The 14413-nt window shown below is 44.4% G+C and overlaps 1 protein-coding gene across 5 annotated transcripts in view; it reads right to left on the bottom strand.

The window, feature by feature from the left end:
- Positions 1-14413, bottom strand: part of SMARCA2 (SWI/SNF related, matrix associated, actin dependent regulator of chromatin, subfamily a, member 2) — a 175119-nt gene that overhangs the window by 68081 nt on the left and 92625 nt on the right. For all 5 annotated transcript variants that reach the window (XM_025423415.3, XM_049092459.1, XM_025423418.3 and 2 more), the window contains exons 25-27: positions 8724-8951; positions 5090-5167; positions 112-330 (exon numbers count right to left, since the gene is read on the bottom strand). In XM_025423415.3, coding sequence (XP_025279200.1) covers positions 112-330; positions 5090-5167; positions 8724-8951 — 525 coding nt within the window. The remainder of the gene's footprint in view (positions 1-111; positions 331-5089; positions 5168-8723; positions 8952-14413) is intronic.

The raw sequence follows: 14413 nt of genomic DNA, 5'->3' as shown, positions 1-14413 counted from the left end.
GGGCTCAAGAGCCCCTTCTGCTTTCACTCGCAGCTTGCCCCTGGGCCCCAGATTGCTCAAGCCGGCAGGTGCATCCACCTGGCCAGGACAGGTAAGAAAGCCACTACCTACCCTCAGCCACTGCTTCTCCGTGAGGGCGTCGCTGTAGTCCACGTCCCGGCGCTGGCGAGACCCCCTGCCAAATATTTTCTCCTCCTCTTCTTCACACGTGAGCCGCTCCACTTCGGCATCATCCTTAATAATCCAGGAGGGCAGCTCATCTTCCTCCATCAAGCGAGGCTTCCGCTTCGGGTTCCGGGCGTCTTCCCGCCGCCGGTCCATGTCCATACGCTGGAGGCATTAACAAAAGTTTTTCACCAGTGGGAAAAGGGGATTCTGCACAGCATCGATTTCACAGCACACAAAACTTGCACGAGTCACCTCCTTATGGTTTCAGGGTCCCTTTCTGCTTTTCCCATAAAGTCTCTCTATCCTGGCTGACTAGTTCTGGCTCATTCCTCAAGCAGGCGGTCCCCGCAGAGATTCTGTAAGGTAAAATCTCTTCCCTCCCTTCCCCCACCCCATACCCCATCTTTGAAATGCATGCATTTAAAATACACTCTTTAAAGAGTCCTGTGCTTGGTTTGTGTGCACGCAATGCTCCCCCTTAAGTAGTGGTGAGAAATGTCCAATTGGGGATGTATTTCAAAAAATATGAGCCCTGGAGATAGAATTCACTGCTGCCCTGGCATAAAAGTACTCTTCGAGCATGTAAAAGAGAAACTTCATTAAGAAAACTTCCTTTTACTCAATAGGGCTCATGCTTTTAATTAGACAACCAGGAAAAAATGTCAGGGGCCCAAGTTGTCACTGTAGAGCGGCCACCCTCAGACTTGGACATGCAGGCCCATTAATGGCTTGATTAGTCATTCGGCCATGGGTGTATTGAATTTTCGGTGCACCGTGGGCTCTGTGAAAGGAATGTCCTTCAACTCTCCAGCTTTCTTTTAAAAAAAAAGTTTGGCCCCTACAAAAATGGTATAGCACCTGAAAAGAAGCTCAGATGCAATCTCATTGCAACTCATCAGGTTATAAGGGACGTGTCTCCCTTTCATACATTTTCATAGACTTCAAAATGCTGACGTCCCCACCTCTTGCTTTATTTTTTTAAAAATCCAGTGCACTTGTAAGTAAATTAAGTGCCACACACTTGGCTCTAACTCGTTATCAAACAATCTGATGGCCTAAAACAAATCAAACCTGCACTGAATCGCTGCATATGTTAGTTACATATATGTTATATATACATATATCGCTTGCTACAACCGAATAGACCATTAACCATTAAATGATTTACCTTTCCCCTTTCTTCGTTCGGTTCTACCGTAATGAAACAGGGATTCAACATAACCGTTTCTTAAGAACTAAAACCGGCAACAAAATATAAATGAACTTTCTCTTCAAATCCAAACTTGACCTCTAAGATCAACATAGATATTCGAGTTCAAAGTCCCTTAAACTAGGCTTCAACATTTTTGGAAATCATTATATTCCCAAGATGGGCCAGGCCTGCAGCTTGGGGGAGCCTCATTGGTAGATAAATGTGGCCATCCTGTTCTGTCATGTGCTATAGTTAGCTGGAGAGGCTGTTCTTAATCCTGACTCCTAATGCTCTGGTATCAGAAATGGGATCCACCAAACTTGCACTGGTAGCACACAGAATGCCTTGCTGACAATGCAATCTGCAGAGGGGCTTCTCAGAGTGACCTCCTAACAGTACTTTAGATTGCTAATAAGAAAGAAAAAAAACATTTTTTTTGGTTAACGTATTCCACTGAGATGACAAGATACTGCCACTTTAGTTTTTGGTTTGACCACCGCCATTATTTATACCAAGAACTCCTAAAATGACTTAAGCCGTGTATTTGTCTACAGTTGGGAACAGAAATCTTTTCTGACATAAAAATAAAAAATCGGTATCAAAAATAAAAAGCAAAGTGACATAAAAAATCTGATATAACAAAACAAATTGCACTTGCTTTTTTTTTTTCTTTTCGAAAAGGTTGATGTACTTCTTAATAAGCTTAAAGTTCTGATGGTTGCATCTCTTCCCAGAGATTTCTACTTGCAGAAGACCAGCACAAAATCCGAAGTTGATATTCAAGTAAGTCTAATTTACAATTCAGGTACGACGTGAATATATTTGGCTTAAGACCTGATAATAAACGTTGTGCTAACAAGGACAGTTATTTTTAAAAAGTACTTCTTGCCTTTGTAGGGAACATAGCAGTTTAAAGTTTCATGCTTGTACGGTATCAGAATGTTTCACATTCATACCCTGATGTGTCAAAGATCTTTTTAGGTAAAATTTATAGGGGATCAGAGTGAATGATAACGGTTTCTGAGGTCCCATGTTTAGAAGAAAATCAGAAAAATATTCAAAAGAAAGGTCTTATTTTAAAGAGATTGCTTGCTTGATGTGTGTTATTTAACTACAGTATCTAAGATAAATCATAAACTTATATTAAATTTTTCATAGAGAACTTTTTTTAATAATAAGGGATAAAAAGGTTAAATATATGAAATCCAATCTAGCTTGCTTGTGTCTCACTGAACCTTTTCATCAGAGTAGTTGGCAAAGATTCAAATTTGATTTCCTGACCCCTGGTGGAGGTGCTAATGCACAGTGAATTGGCCAAAGGCAGCAGGCTGCTTAGATTTAAAACAACAACAACAACAAAACAACAACAACAAAACAACCAAACCCCAAATTTGTATAATCCAAAAATGGGAAGTGAACCATTAGGAAACAAGCAGAACATGCCCGAAATCAAGATGCCTATAAAAAAGTGCTCCCTAGCCAGTTTCACTTGTTCTAAGCCTGTTCTTTGCATGATAAAGTAGTCCCAAATTAAAAGAAAGCTGAGCCTCAGCCAGACATTCAAATTTTTTTTCCCCTGAGGCTTTCAATTTCTACAAATCCCCAGCCCAAAAGTCAGAAAAAGAGAAGTACTCTTTTTTTTCTCCCCACTTTGGGGCTGCTGATGGAAATCTCCATCTCGGGGCCTAATCTAATTTGTATAATGACAGGCAGCTTATTCGTTCTCGGGGACTCAAGAGTATCTGAGGCTGTGGCCATGCTGAATTACTGCCAATCAGTGAGCAGCCAGCGAAGCTGTGGGCCCATTGCCCCTGTGTCAGGAATCTACAGTAATCTACATTGTAATAAGAACTCCACAATGTAATAAGTTCCTCAAGGAGAGAAAACATATCTGCTTCCTATGTGTATCTCTAATGTCCCTCAGTGGAGATCAATCTATAAAGGTGGTGACCAACAGAAATTAAGAGTTAAGAAATTTAGGTTCCAGGAACACCCTGCATTGGCCATGCTGTTACATGACCCTGTTGCATCATTTCTATCCAAAATGGACCACCCTGAGGAGGGTTCACTTAGGAAGGGGGGGAGTGCACATCTCAGGTTAGGAATTATTCCCACGGCTACCTAAGCCCTGAGAAAGAATTAAGTGTCTTTTATACTGGAATTGTTATGTGTGGACACAACCACTGTTCCCTAGACAAAAATCACAAAGTCACAAAAATAATGTAAGCCACCACACAGCTGGAGCTCCCTTCTCAGACTGTCTGCACTAAAAAGCCAGAGGATGCAAAAATCCTGTGGGTCGTATCTGGCCCAGAGTCCTATTTAGTTTGGCCTGCAGTATTAGATCATAATAAAAAATTGAATTTTAGCTGCAAACATTTTGAAATGCAGAAACTGCACATGAAAAACCGAGATTCCCAGCTTCTCTTGGAAATTTAGAATTCCTGGCTACATGGGGCTTAGGGCTCCATCCCCCTCAGGCAATGTAGCTCCAGTTCATCACAGCCACCCACCCATCCACTCCTCCACTTGTTTCACTCCTGCAAACTGCTTGTCTGATGCCTGAGGGCATTCAAACAGGGGGCGGGTGTCTGATTTGGGGGTGTGAGGCATTCAAGCCGCAGAGCAGTTACAGTCCACATTTAGTCACTCATCCCGCAATCACATGAAATGTCACCAAAATCAAAATAACTGATGGCACCGGAGGGAGCCTCGCAACTTTCTATGTCCTGCCTCACGCTGACATCTTTGCAAGGCCTAAAATTTTACAAGTACCGCCATCCATCCAATCAGTATTTGTTAAGCAAGTACTATGTGCCAGGAACTGTTCTGAGCATCGGGGATGCAGAGATAAATAGTTATGCATATGCCTTAAGGATGCAGCAAAATTTCACTCCTGAGGGCCTCCCTCGTTCACCAAGGGGCTTGCTCCTGCACAGCCGGACCTTGTGACAGTCCACACACATAAATCAAATGCGGATTTCAGCAGATTACACATGACCACATAGCACACGACATCAAGGCTGAAACCACGGGTGTTAAATCCTCAAAGGTCAAGGTTCTTTTCTATCTGTCCGGACCAGGGAAATCCAACCACTGTCAATCTTTCAGTGAAGGCGACACCTTGATGTGCATCTGGAAAGTTCCTGTTCCCTTCGGTAAGCTCTCCTCAACATGAAGGAGAGGCCCAACCCTGTTGTCTGGTTGGTATCCACTCACCCCACAGACAGCATAATATGTGTTTTGATCCAGTAAGGAGACTGGGAGGGAATGGTAGTAAACTAACCTACAGGAGGAGCAGGGCAGGTTTCCTGAGTGACGCTGGCCTGGAATCCCAGATGAGCTGGGCAGGGATGGGGGTGGTGAGGGGCGGGGGGAGAGGGAGGATCTGGGGCGAAGCTGTGGACCACATGGCCTGCCCAGAGGGCACAGCTGCTACTGAGCCCCAGCCAGTGGCTTCCATATAGGGACACGGGCCTGGTATTGCCCATTCTCATTTTCCAAGAGAAGCCGGAAATCAGGATTCTTTTTACGTTGGCAACAAATCTGAAATTTCAAAAAAACACTGCGTGGGCCAAACCAAATATGTCTGCAGGCTAAATCCAGCCAGTTTGCAGCCTCTGGACCAACGGAAAGACACAGGCTTTGCAAGCAAAATCCCGCCAGGGCACGCAGGCTCCAGACATCTCATGTTAACAGAAAAAGGTGCGTGAGTTTCTATGATATTACCATAAAGAGATCAAATTCTTCTTCTCGCCGGGCAATCATCTGGTTCAGAGTCTCGTCATCTGGCACTTCATCTTCTTCCTGGGGTTAAGAACAGAATGACTTAACAGGCTTCAAGGTGGGGGGGTGGGTGCGGGGGCCTCGGGCAAGTGAGGCGAGGTACAAAGGGGTAAAGTGCATCTGTCCTGCAGATCACAGGGATCCCTTTCTCAAGCCAGAAAGAAAAGAGAAAGGTCACTATCATTATTTTGCAAGCTATTCCGACAGTCTTGCCAGAGAAAAATCTGTTTAGAAAAGAAACGTGGTACATACACTCTGAACAATCCTGGTTTTTTGGGGTGTGGATCTTGATTCCATGATTTTTAAAACAAAGATACTTAATGTCTTCCCGCCTCAATGACCTCATCTGTAAGATGGGTGTGACATTCACTTTGAAGAGAAGTCCTAAGAGTTAAGTAAGGAAATGAACAGGAGGAAGTGTAAATCCTTCTATCAGTTTAAATCCACATGTAAGTGCTTATTTTCAAAGCCTTACAAAAACCACACATATGTGGAAGTTTGTGATGAGGCATGCCACAAGACCTTAAAAATCATATAGATAGGTCAAATGTAGAGCTTTTAAGATAGGTTTAATCAGTGTCTTTCAGTGGGAATTATTATTCTAATGGTTAAAGCTGCAGATGGGACACCTCTGAATGTATCCCTAACAAACCTCCCATCAACTATGCTTAATTTAAAAAAAAAATTTCTCTGCAAATTTCTCAGAAACCAAGTTCTCAAGTTCTCTAGACATGTGATGACTTCCATCCTTGAAGAAAAACATGATTTTAAAAGTTGGGCAGAGGCTACAGAACTTACCTTCCAAAATTATTTTTATCATATGCTGGCTAAGCGTGTTGAAAATCAAATGGAGAATTTCAGGGTATTAGCAAAACCCAGAACTTCAAACATCCAATTTCCCAGATTATACATTCAAAACGAGGCACCTTGTTCTAGAAACAGTAGGAGTGTGTGAGCAGCTTAAATGAGATAACTCTGGCGCTTCCCAAGATAATGTCTTTCGGACTGTGTTAGAAATGAATGCATTTCCATAAAGCAAAAATCTAATGATTCAAGCTAATAATTACTTGTAAAAAGCTTTCTATTCTAGTCCATCTCTAGACTGATTACAGTCGATTTGTCTTGATACTATATTTCATCTGACAAAGACTAGCTGACAGTGGGCTGATACTTCACCATACAAAGAATCTGGTTAACAGATCCTTTGGTGAAAAGGTGGCTGCTTTGCCCACTCTATCTATACCCAGAACCGCATGGGATCCACTCATTGCCTACACAACGGGGCCCTTGGACCTCCCTGTGCTGAGGATATGAAAAGATTCTCTTGTAAACTGGCAAGAAGCCTGCCTGCAGTGGCCTGACCTTCCAGAGACTGGAGTGGTTGGGAGGTGGGCAGTCTCTTCCCGGGTTCTCTGTGCCTCACTACTTCATGGCCTGTCAGCCCTGCAGACAGGGGCCTCAATATTTGTGCCAGAGCCCTTGACTGCAGTCTATCAATGTCCCCAAACATCTTCACATCACACAGGACGCCCAGAAAACCGTACCATGTCTGACATATTGAGAGTCTGGAAGGCGCGAGAAGCCCCAGCAAGGCTGCTGGCAGTGAGAAGCAAGTGGACCTGGACTCTGCTCCAGTCCAGCCCTGCTGGCCCCCAGGGCGGGGAGACACTGGCATCTCCCCACAATCTAGGAAGGCTGGAAAGCTCCAGGCTACCACACACCCCATCGAACCCAGGCCAGCTTCTGTTTCCATAAGGCCTACGTAAAACACATAAAGCAAAAACACAGCGGAGACCTTGGGCTGAGTGTCCGCTCTGCCCACACCTGCGTCCTGATGATATGTATCAGGCACTCCCCTCTTTTATTTTTTAAATTTCTGGGTGTATACACAGTAACAAAAAAAATCACCCAAAAACCTGATTCTAAATTTGTACCAAATACTCAGCTTCAAGAATCAAGACTGTATCAACTATTCAATTTTAAGAATCAGAGTGGTGAACTATTCTTGATCAAAATTTTTATTTATTTATTTTTATTATTTTTAAAGACTTTATTTATTTGAGACAGAGACAGAGAGAGCACAGGAGCAGGGGGAGGGGCAGAGGGAGAAGCAGACTCTTTGCTGAGCAGGGAGCCCAACTCGGTCTCGGTCCCAGTATACTGGGGTCACAACCTAAGCTGAAGACAGAGGCTTAACTGACTGAGTCACCCAGGCTCTCAAGATAAATATTTTTTAAATGTGTGTCAATATATGGATGTCTGTGTACATCTATTTTTCATTATTTTAATGAAATCTAATATATAACTAACCAAATATATAAGACCGACAAGTTAGGAAGATGCACGATAAAAAAGTACTCTTCAGTTTGCAGAAAGATTCCTTTCAGGATTCATTTAAATATCAAGATCTACTTTACATTTAGACTCGTTTTGGGCGAAAAAAAGTATGTGAGGCTTTTAAAAGAATTTGGCTTATAATTTATAGAAGATTTCAAAACATATATCCCACTGAAGGCAAAGTCAAGCTATCTCTAATGCCTTAAATAGTTCACTCTTTAGTTTACAAATACAGGGACATCGAACCAAATGTGTCCATTCTAAGACAATTTTATGATAGGAGTTGGTACTGATATTTTGCACCGTTTTCTGGACTACATTAGAATGATGTCTTTGATCTCTTTCAAATCCACTTGGGTTGAAAATTTACTGCAGAATTATCAAAACTGGCAATCAAAAAAAAAAAAAAATACAAGGCACCTGGGTGGCTCAGCGGTTGATCCTGGGTCCAGGGATCGAGTCCCATATCCGACTCCTTGCAGGGAGCCTGCTTCTTCCTCTGCCTATGTCTCTGCCTCTCTCTGTGCCTCTCATGAATAAATAAATAAAATCTTAAAAAAAAAATACAAGTGACAACCTGAAGACCATCCCCACCCCTCCTTGAGAAACATAAGCAATGCGTTCTTTGGACAATCTTCCCAAGAAAAGAGAGATTCCGTACCCCTCACCGCCCCCCCGCTGCCCCCAGTCATTTTCTCAGCTTCTGGTCAGTTTTTACAGAAAAATTTGAACTGGAGGTGAGAGTCCTGCTCTCCGAGTACAAGTAAGTAAGTTAAGATGGCTGTGACGGCTTGTCCTGCAAGCACACTGAAGCGCTTAATCAAAAGGCAAAAGACAACAGAGGGCCCTGGGGGATGGCAGAGAGAGAGGCAAAGAGGGGCCCTTCCTCCTGGCTCCTTCCAGATTTTGGTCCCCCACCCCCAACCCACCAGGAGGCCCGTCTGCAGTTCTGTGCCTTCCCTACAGAAGGCAGTATTTACAATCCAATCAGGTGCCGGAGGGGGGCACCTCTGACATCTGCACTGGCTGCGCCCTGCGCTCCCTCTTGCAAATGCTTTTAAGACACTGGCTTGGATAACTTTCAGAGGCTTTCTGCATTTGGGATGGAAGATAGCAGCTAATTTATTCATTTTAATTAAAGTCAGCCCGGGAAATTCTTCAAAGAACAAAGGGGTCATTCTTAATCCTTCGGAGACAAAAGGTCACCGTTGGATTTCATGAACTTGGCTTTCTGGAATACCTCGTTCTCCTCCTCGTGCTCCAGTATGGCCTGCAGGAATGCCCTCCGCTCGTGGCTCGAAGACTTCTGATCAAACATGCCCGCCTGGATCACTTTCTGATCCACGTTCAGCTTGTACTTTGCGGCCGCGAGGATCTTTTCCTCCACGCTGTTCACCGTGCACAGCCTCAGCACCCGGACCTCGTTCTGCTGGCCGATGCGGTGAGCTCGGTCTTGTGCTTGCAGATCCTGTGACGGAGGACAACACGCTGTGAGGGCCAGTGCACACTGGCCGAGAAAACAAGTCGCCGGCCCCAGAGGGAAGTGAGGAGGGTTATTTAACCCACCCGTGCTCATCAAAGACTTTGCTTTCATTTTTAACATGGGCAAGTTAGTTCAGCCCTAACTGACGGAAGCTGGGCTCAGGTTGGCTCGTTTGGCCACCAGAAGGAGGCCTTAGCTAAAAAAGCAAAACAAACAAACAAAAAACCCAATACATTCGATGTCAGAATTAGGACTTTGACATTACCTATAACCTTAAATTGCAAGAGACCACAGACACTGGTATAGTGTTAAAGAAGAATTTTTAAGTATCTATGAACTAATACATACAAATGTTATGCATACACACTGTAAGTACAGGGATTGCTCTGGTGGCAGATCTCCTGGGATCTAATTCCACCAAAGATGCAACCGTTAGTTTGGGGAATGAAAAGGATTGCTAGCTAGTGGAATACTAAATTTGTCACATTTTGGGGGACCAAAATCTGGCACTGTTTATCAAGAGTGAAGACTGGGTATGGCCCCTAACTCCCGAAATTTTATGTATGGAAATAATCATGGATGTGCACAAAGATTTATAGATAAGGGTGTATTTACAATTTTTTTAAGAAGCAGAATTCAATCAACATTCAACCAATAACACATTGGTTAAAAAAATTAGTCTTTGTATGTGTGTACCCTATGCTATATGTACACTACTGTACAATCAATTATAGATTTAATGACACGGAGCTCTGATAAGTAAAAACTACAAGTTACACAGAAGTATGTACATCAAGATCTTATATGCTCATATTTACCTATACCAAGAAAAGGCAGGAAGGCCATGCCAACGTTATCGACATTCCCAAGTAACGAGAGTACAGTCACTATTGAATTTTCCTCATTTTACTTTCAAGTGGTTTACCATCTTTTTTCTGCTTTATACATATTTTACTCTTATAAGAAGAAAACAGTTTTGATGAAATCTTTTAATAAAAAAAACCTTCGTAAACCTGTAAGGCCGAGTTATCTGTTCTTGATGCTACACACTAAAAACCTCTTGGTCTGTCACTTTCAGTCACTCTGGTCCAGGTGATGGTCTCTGCGCCAATGCTAAGTAGTGGTTTCCATGTGTCTCCCATTAGACCTGTTTACATTTTTAGGGCAAAAGTCTGTTCCCTGTATCCCACACCCCTAGCAGCTGGTTTTGCACAGAGCTGATGCTCTATAGCTGTAAGCCCATCCTCTTGACCAGACGAGTTTCCTGGTCATACACGTGGCATAAGGTGACAACAGGCCAAAGTCTGCCTAGGAGACCTATCTTTGCTGCAGGGACTTTTATGATGAGATGACTAATGAGGCAAAAATTGTTCCTCAGAACGATGTCTGAATAATATTAAATAACAGACAGCTGAATCATGAACGTAGCAGGCACCTCTCCAAATTAGAGGGTTTTCCAAAGAGGAGAAAGTGAGGCAGATAAGTAGAATCCAAAGTTGGGGGGCAGAACCCTAAACTTCATTCACAAGATCTTGGTTCAATCATCTCTCTCAACACATGCTCACCAGCATGGTGAAGCAGCGGCCGAGATGGCAAGTCGTGTGCTGTCAACCTCTGGATTCTCTTCTAAAACAGGGGTCAGCGAGCTGTTTCTGTAATGTGCTCAAGAGCAAGTATCTGGTAATAGTCAAATATTCCAGGTTGTCTGGGCCGAGGGCAAACAGCACGCAACTGTTCTCACCAAAAGGATGATCACCAACATCATCTATTTTTCTCCATTTTACATTTTTCTACTTAAAAATGGGAAAAACACCATTCTTAGCTGGCAGGTCTTAGAAAAGCAGGTGGCAGGCCAGATTCTGCCCACAGGTGTGAGTTTGCTGACCTCTGCCCTGGAAGAGGCTGATAAATCACAAAAATACTAAGATCTGGTGGCAGCACAATATGATAGGCAAGGAGGCAGAGGGCACGGGTCATCTACACACACAGTCACGAGTCTGAAGCCTCGGAAGCTGGCTGCAATTAGGTGTTCTGTTTTGTTCTGTTTTGTGGTGGCAACAGTGGTTTCTGCCTGTGTAAAACCATCTATTTGGAAAATAGCAAAAATGAGCGTTTCTAGGCTGAAGAAGTCTATGGAATGTAAGCCTGTGAGCCTCTACGCCAAAATGGGGAGGGAGGGCATAGGGTGACAAAGAAATACGTGCTGTCACTACTGGATGAATTCTTCGATACTTCTGAGATCTTGGTGGTCTGACACTCTGTCACACTAATTAGGTGTGATTATATCTGAAGACAAGAACGTAGCCTGAGGAGAGGGCCTCCCAAGGCCTCTGTGGTTGGCCCTTCTGTCTAAACAACACAACTCCAGCTCCACGGGCTAATGAGAAGAGTACCAACCCACGTTTCCAATCCACAGTTTGGCCATGAGAGCCTCAGTAATCCCAAGGGATTTTATTGCTGATTCCACATGTATATGTTCTATCTCTACATCTAGTGAAGGCCTAAAATTACCGACTTTTAAGTCTCTATCTTCAACCTGTCGACTTCTATCAAACAGAACCACTATTTGGTCAATGTGCCTTAATTTTGATTCAACATGACAAAGAATTATTACAGACTCTTTGTTTTTTTTCAATGCATGCTGAAGCTAACACAGTAAAAAGAGCTCCACACCTTTTGTTTTGGGGACCATGCAGCATTTATGCAGGGGTACAGGGTGGACAGAGCCCAAAGCCAGGATTCACGCCCAGACAGACACAGACAACTTAATAGTGACTGGTTTCCTGATGTGGAAATTATTTCAAGGACTAAGTATGAAGTTAGGTTCGCAAACTGCCTTGTAGTATCTAGCAGGGTCGTTGCTCAGGGAAAGTTAGTTCTCTTAACCTTTTACAGGAAAAATCAATACTCGCTCTATCACCCTAAGATCACTGACTTTTGAAAAGGAAAAAAAAATTCTGCACAAACTAATGGCCATGTTTAAGTGACAGGCATGAAGTATCTGGTCAGCCCTGCTGCCCAAATCAAGTGGCAGTGAAATCTACTATGGCAGATAAAAACATTTGGATAAATACATGCCCCAGTGTGAGGAATCTATGGTAAATTAGGCCAGGGGAAATCTGAGGTCCCGAGTGTTTTGTTGCCTAAATTTTAGTTCAAATACAGTGAAAGATGAACGAGTTGTTCAATGCTTGTGCAATTTACTTAGTTCTGGAGTTCTACCTTTAGTTAATGGTTGTAAGTTTGTGTGTGTGTGTGTGTGTGTGTGTGCGTGTGTGTGTGTGAGAGAGAGGGGGGGGGGTGTTGCGGGGCATGGATGTCCCAGCATCCCTTCCCTGGTAAATCAGCATTTCCAGAGACAGTGAATGCCTCTGGCACTTGGAATTTGCACTGTGCCAAAGCAGGTGGTCAGCAGAGATGCCACAGATGTGCTAACCTCCGAAGATAAAATCTAGAGAACCTTCCATTCGCCTATAGACAAGCTATTTTTTTTCTCAGTAAAGATTCAGGCAGCAGAGGTAAGCTGATCTAAATCACACTGAGCACCCCAGGAGGAGATGAATCTCCTACTCCTCCCCTAGATGCCCGGCCGAGCACAGTGCCTGTGGCCTGGCAGCCACTAGTGAAATATGGAATGAATGCTGAATTCACAACAGTCAAAGGGAAAACTGCTGGTCTTTCACGTGAATAAGAATTGCACCTGTGAGGGGCACCTGGGTGGCTCAGTGGTTGAGCATCTGCCTTAGGCTCAGGGCGTGATCCCGGGGTCCTGGAATCGAGTTCCACATTGGGCTCCCTGTGAGGAAGAGCCTGCTTCTCCCTCTGCCTGTGTCTCTGCCTCTCTCTGTGTCTCTGATGAATAAATAAATAAAATCTTAAAAAAAAAAAAAAAAGAATTGCACCTGTGCCTGGGAACTCAACGTGGGATTTAAACATATATAAAATATATGAAAATATTTCCCAAAGGGATGCCTGGGTGGCTCAGCAGTAAGCGTCTGCCTTCAGCTCCACACATGATCCTGGAGTCCCTGGATCGAGTCCCACGTCAGGCTCCCTGCATGGAGCCTGCTTCTCCCTCTGCCTGTGTCTCTGCCATTCTCTGTGCATATCTCTCATGAATAAATAAATAAAATCTTTTGGAAAAAAGAAAATATTTCCCAAAGACTTGGAGCTGATATACCGTGCCGGTGGCTCCCAAACCCTTTCCAAGGGCCAGATGTTTCCAGAGAAACTTTCTTTAATGTACTGGCCCAGATACAATGAGTGGCGAGCCCTGCAGGAGTCCAGCTCCACTGCAAAACCCAAGGCGTGGAACCACTGGTTGGTTCCTGACATTAGCGCTCCTCGGCTATGAGAGAAACGCCACCAGAATCTCTGGGGAGCTTTTGAAAAGGTCTAGAGAAGTCTGGGAAGCACCTACAAAACTGGGTGGCAGGGAATGGGAAGCAGGTGTGCATGGTGTTAAAAAGCCCTCTCATAACTGTGCAGCTCGGGCTCCGTGTCCTGCCCCCAGTGCGTGCTCTGAGCCTTGTCCTCTGCTCCACCACGGCCCACCAAGGGAGTACCACTCGGCGTGCCTGCAGTTGAGGAAACCGAGGCACAGTGAGCTGCCCGGGGTTAGACTGACGTGCGATTCATAGTCACACGGGAGACCTGCCGTTTTCCTTTTCTGCTATTTTGAATTCACATGTGTTCTAAAATGAATCCGATCCCGATGAACATCATTCCACCCAATTTCGTAGGAGCAGGTGCACGATCTCCCCAAGTGATGTAGGCAACCCCAGGTGTGCCACGAGGGGCCCCTTCTCCTGGGCTTTCTCAATCACCAAAGTGTTCCTAGAAAAATGATAACTGTAAAGTTACCCGTCTCCAAGAACTTACTAGTAGATGCTCCGTGGAATATTCTCTGATGGCAGTGTTAATCAAAACACACAGACTAAAAGACAAACGATGCTATGCTAATTGTTCGACCTGCGGGAACTTCTTACTTACAGCTTCTGGGGACTACTCATTGTCGGTGACTGGAAGGAGGCAGCTGGTGATGTTAGCAACCTCACAGGGTTGTGGAAACGCAATGAAGCAACGCACCTCAGGAGGATGGCGCAGAGTCAGGGTGCAATCAATGTTTAGTTTGTTGTTTTTTATTCTGGAGCTTTTTTGTCTTTAAAGATTTTCTTTATTCAGGAGAGACGCAGAGAGAGAGGCAGAGACACAGGCAGACGGAGAAGCAGGCTCCCCGCGGGGGCAGTCCCAGGACCCAGGACCCAGGACCCCGGGATCACACCCTGAGCTGAAGGCAGACGTTCAACCACTGAGCCACCCAGGCGTACCCTATTCTGGAGCATTTGTGATTTATCCTATAACCAAACCTCCTTTGCTTTGGGGTCAACCCCGGGAGATGGGGTTAAAGCCAAGCCGAGACTGAGTTCCTGTGCCCCAGGGTGGAG

The sequence above is a fragment of the Canis lupus genome, chromosome 1 (assembly GCF_003254725.2).
Source record: "Canis lupus dingo isolate Sandy chromosome 1, ASM325472v2, whole genome shotgun sequence".
NCBI lineage: Eukaryota > Metazoa > Chordata > Mammalia > Carnivora > Canidae > Canis > Canis lupus.
Note: the sequence above shows the minus strand (reverse complement) of the source record. Positions and strands in the feature narration are given on the sequence as shown.